Below are 3,068 nucleotides of genomic sequence, written 5' to 3' on the forward strand. Positions count from 1 at the left end.
AAAGTGCTAAATGTTGCATTTTAAATGCAGCAAAAACGCTGCATTAAATCGAGTCGCCTATATCGCACATTATATCACATACTTTCGACATTTCAGAAGGGAAAGCATTAGCAATCGATAGTAGTTTACCACCTCTAAGCAAAAAGTAAATACAAATAGACCAATATTCCAAGATAGCTTTTATATTAAAAACCTCGACAATGCAACGTGAAGAGAAGCAAATGGAAATGACGCTGGATGCCATCCTCAATCGCTTAAATGACTTAAAGATATCGATCGGAGGGATGATACAGAAATTGGAGACTGAATACGAGATCATTAATTGGCCAACATTTCTTGACAATTTCGCCATTATATCAAGCCATGTAAGTCCCAACAAATCAATGGTACGTTTTGTGTAAATCTAATTTCTCATACTAGCTGACAGGATTGTCTAAAATTCTTGCAAAGGAAGTTTGCCCACCGTTACGAAATCGTACTGTGCTGCCGCTTATGCTGTCACCAGAACGAGATGAATCGTTGGTAAATCTCACTCAAGGGCGTGTGCCGGTATTTTCGCATGACATTGTACCCGATTATTTGCGCACTAAACCGGACCCTATCACTGAACAAAAAATGATTCAGAGTGAACAGAAAGCTTCCAACTTGACCATGGAAACGGCAATGAAGCAAGTAACACAATATAATAAGGTAGTTTCACACGTATTAGACATGGTTAGTAAGGCTCGCGAAGAGTGGGAAATAGAATCATCAACGAGAGCAGGTTGGTTTTGAAATTGAAAACCCACTTTCTAGTAATTGAATTTTCAGTTCACGTCATTTATTAATTACGATTTCCTATTTGCGATTACGATACATAGGTATTCAGCAAACTAGCAGTATGGCGGACACTCATGCTCTAGTAGCTGCCGTTGGAATGGGCAAAGGACTGAAAGTTAATGTTCCGATGAATGTAGCATCAGGAGGACCTGGCAGTATGATGGTACCACCGCTACGCGCGTCTGCGCCCATGACTTCCGTAAGTCCAGGTGGTGTTGGTCAAATAAACAAGGCCCCCGCAGGCATTAAAACCAATATAAAGCCTGCTATGCAAGTTCATCAGTTTTCCCGATAGTTGGTAAAGTTTCAGGTCTTAGGGGAAAATATTTGAAAGGAAAGAAATAAAATTAGCGTAATTGTAAGAAAAATATATCATGTGCTTTAGATTTATTGCCTGTTAGAGAACCCGTATCTACTGTGGCTTTAAGAACTCTGCTACGGGAGAAAAAGTTGTATTATTGGCAACCTATCCTATCAAACTCCAAATTATATTTCAAACTTAAAAATATTTTTATTCCATGATAATTAATTTTTTCGTGAATTTTTTACTGTCCAAATCTTGCTCCAAACAACAACCAAAGAGGAAAAACATATTTTAAAGTATTTTTTTTTTATAAGGTTTCTTTGAAATCGCCAACCGTTTCAGTGCAGGGATAAAAAGCAGTTGCCGAAAGTGATATCATGGCCTTCTATACAACTCGGGTTGATGACAGTGGTAATGAAATTGAGCGACGCCACTCGGCTCGTAGTTTAGCAATTTCAGTAGGTGCCAGCAGTACCAGTGCCAGTACCTCTCGCGTCATCCTAAGTTCACGAAGCTGTGAAACAAAGTCAAGCGTGAGGTAATGTAATATTTTTAACAGAAATAGTGCATTCCAAAACGTCAAAATACTAAGCATCAGTCGCTTTTATTTTTAAACCTCAGCGGATTGTAATGCCAAATTTGCGCAACCACGGTTAGATGCCAATTTGCAACTAGTTTGCGCCATATAGACTCTTTCTTCTAGTGCGGTTTAGAAATAAAAGAGACCGATGCTTTTTTTTATGTTTTGGAATGCACCCAAAATGTGCGCCTTGTCACAAGGAAAGAAAACTTTTTGCCGCCTAAGGTACATAAATCGTGCTGCTTTTATTGAAAAAACTCCCGACCAAAGCGAAACAAGTAGTATAAATGAAGATAATAAACCCCATCCACCATCCGAGAATCACAGTGATATTGTTCCACCCTTGGACCTCCAGTCGGAAGATAATTACCCTACTACCAGAGACTACACTTTTTCATATCGCAAACACTGCGAAGCGGCTAAAATTGTTTTAAAGCCTGATTTAGCTTATGAAACCTGGTTATCTGCCAAAAGGTCCTGATTGTCGGCTTGTTTTTGTACGTATATTGCTTACATTTCCCTTTTTACATAGAAAACTTATATCAGATGAAGCTTCCCGTCGACGAAGAGCTGAAGAGCAGAAGCACAAGGAGCAAGAGGCGAGAAAGCGTCTTTCTGAAGAAAAGTTTCACCAATGGCTGAAAACAAAATCCGGTCAAACTCGTTCGCGTGAAAAAATTAAGCTACAGATTGAACAGGAAGAAAAACCATCGAAGTCTCTTATTAGCGAAGAAGAAGCGCAAGCAAAATTAGAGGCCTGGGAACGTGCCAAACAGCTGGAGGAGGAACGTCGCCGAAATCTCAAGAAGGAAGAGGAAGAACGACGCCGTTCAATTGAAGAACAGCGACGTCAAATGGCGGCAGAGGCTTGGAAAAAATGGCTTGCTGAAGTGGATAAGAAACCACGACCGGTTCCTCTCAACCGCGGGATCTTCACTTTGCGCGGTACCATTTCCGACATTTTCGTCAACCCGAACAAGTGGCAAAGCACAATACCAATAGATGAAGAATGATTCACTGGATTGAAATTTCAGTTTCTTTTAGTGCCTACATGTCTAGTCTCTTTAACAGATCCCCAAGGGCCGATTTATTACAGGCCCACTATTTTTTGTTCAATTAAAAATTTTAATAACCATATGGTTAAGTACGTAGGACAAAGCAGGGAACAAACAATACAAGCCAATTTTTAAACTAATTGGCATAGAATAACTAACTTTTAAAGTTCTTAAAATTAGTTTAGAATCATTTGGACAGAATGGGATACAGCAAACCTTAAACAATGATGTTATGTAACAACATACAAGTTCCCCAAAGTGTGGGAAGTGTTGCTTGAGTGACAGTGCTTGGCCAGATATAAATCTGGGT

General features: G+C 39.5%; 2 protein-coding genes across 2 annotated transcripts; both read left to right on the plus strand.

Moving 5' to 3' along the window:
• Positions 1-70: 70 nt before the first annotated feature.
• MED8 (mediator complex subunit 8) lies at positions 71-1,189 on the plus strand. Its single transcript, XM_017605281.1, has 3 exons — positions 71-365; positions 421-763; positions 861-1,189. Exons 1-3 carry the CDS (start codon positions 201-203, stop codon positions 1,112-1,114), a joined length of 762 nt encoding a protein of 253 aa, XP_017460770.1. The 5' UTR covers positions 71-200; the 3' UTR covers positions 1,115-1,189.
• On the plus strand, positions 935-2,738 carry LOC108354082 (protein MNN4-like). Its single transcript, XM_017605280.1, has 4 exons — positions 935-1,018; positions 1,438-1,661; positions 1,929-2,177; positions 2,236-2,738. The coding sequence occupies exons 2-4, from the start codon at positions 1,501-1,503 to the stop codon at positions 2,714-2,716; spliced, it is 891 nt and encodes a 296-aa protein (XP_017460769.1). The 5' UTR covers positions 935-1,018; positions 1,438-1,500; the 3' UTR covers positions 2,717-2,738.
• Positions 2,739-3,068: the final 330 nt, after the last annotated feature.

The sequence above is a fragment of the Rhagoletis zephyria genome, unplaced genomic scaffold, assembly GCF_001687245.7.
Source record: "Rhagoletis zephyria isolate East Lansing unplaced genomic scaffold, Rhagoletis_zephyria_1.1 Rzeph_scaffold_33282, whole genome shotgun sequence".
Lineage (NCBI taxonomy): Eukaryota > Metazoa > Arthropoda > Insecta > Diptera > Tephritidae > Rhagoletis > Rhagoletis zephyria.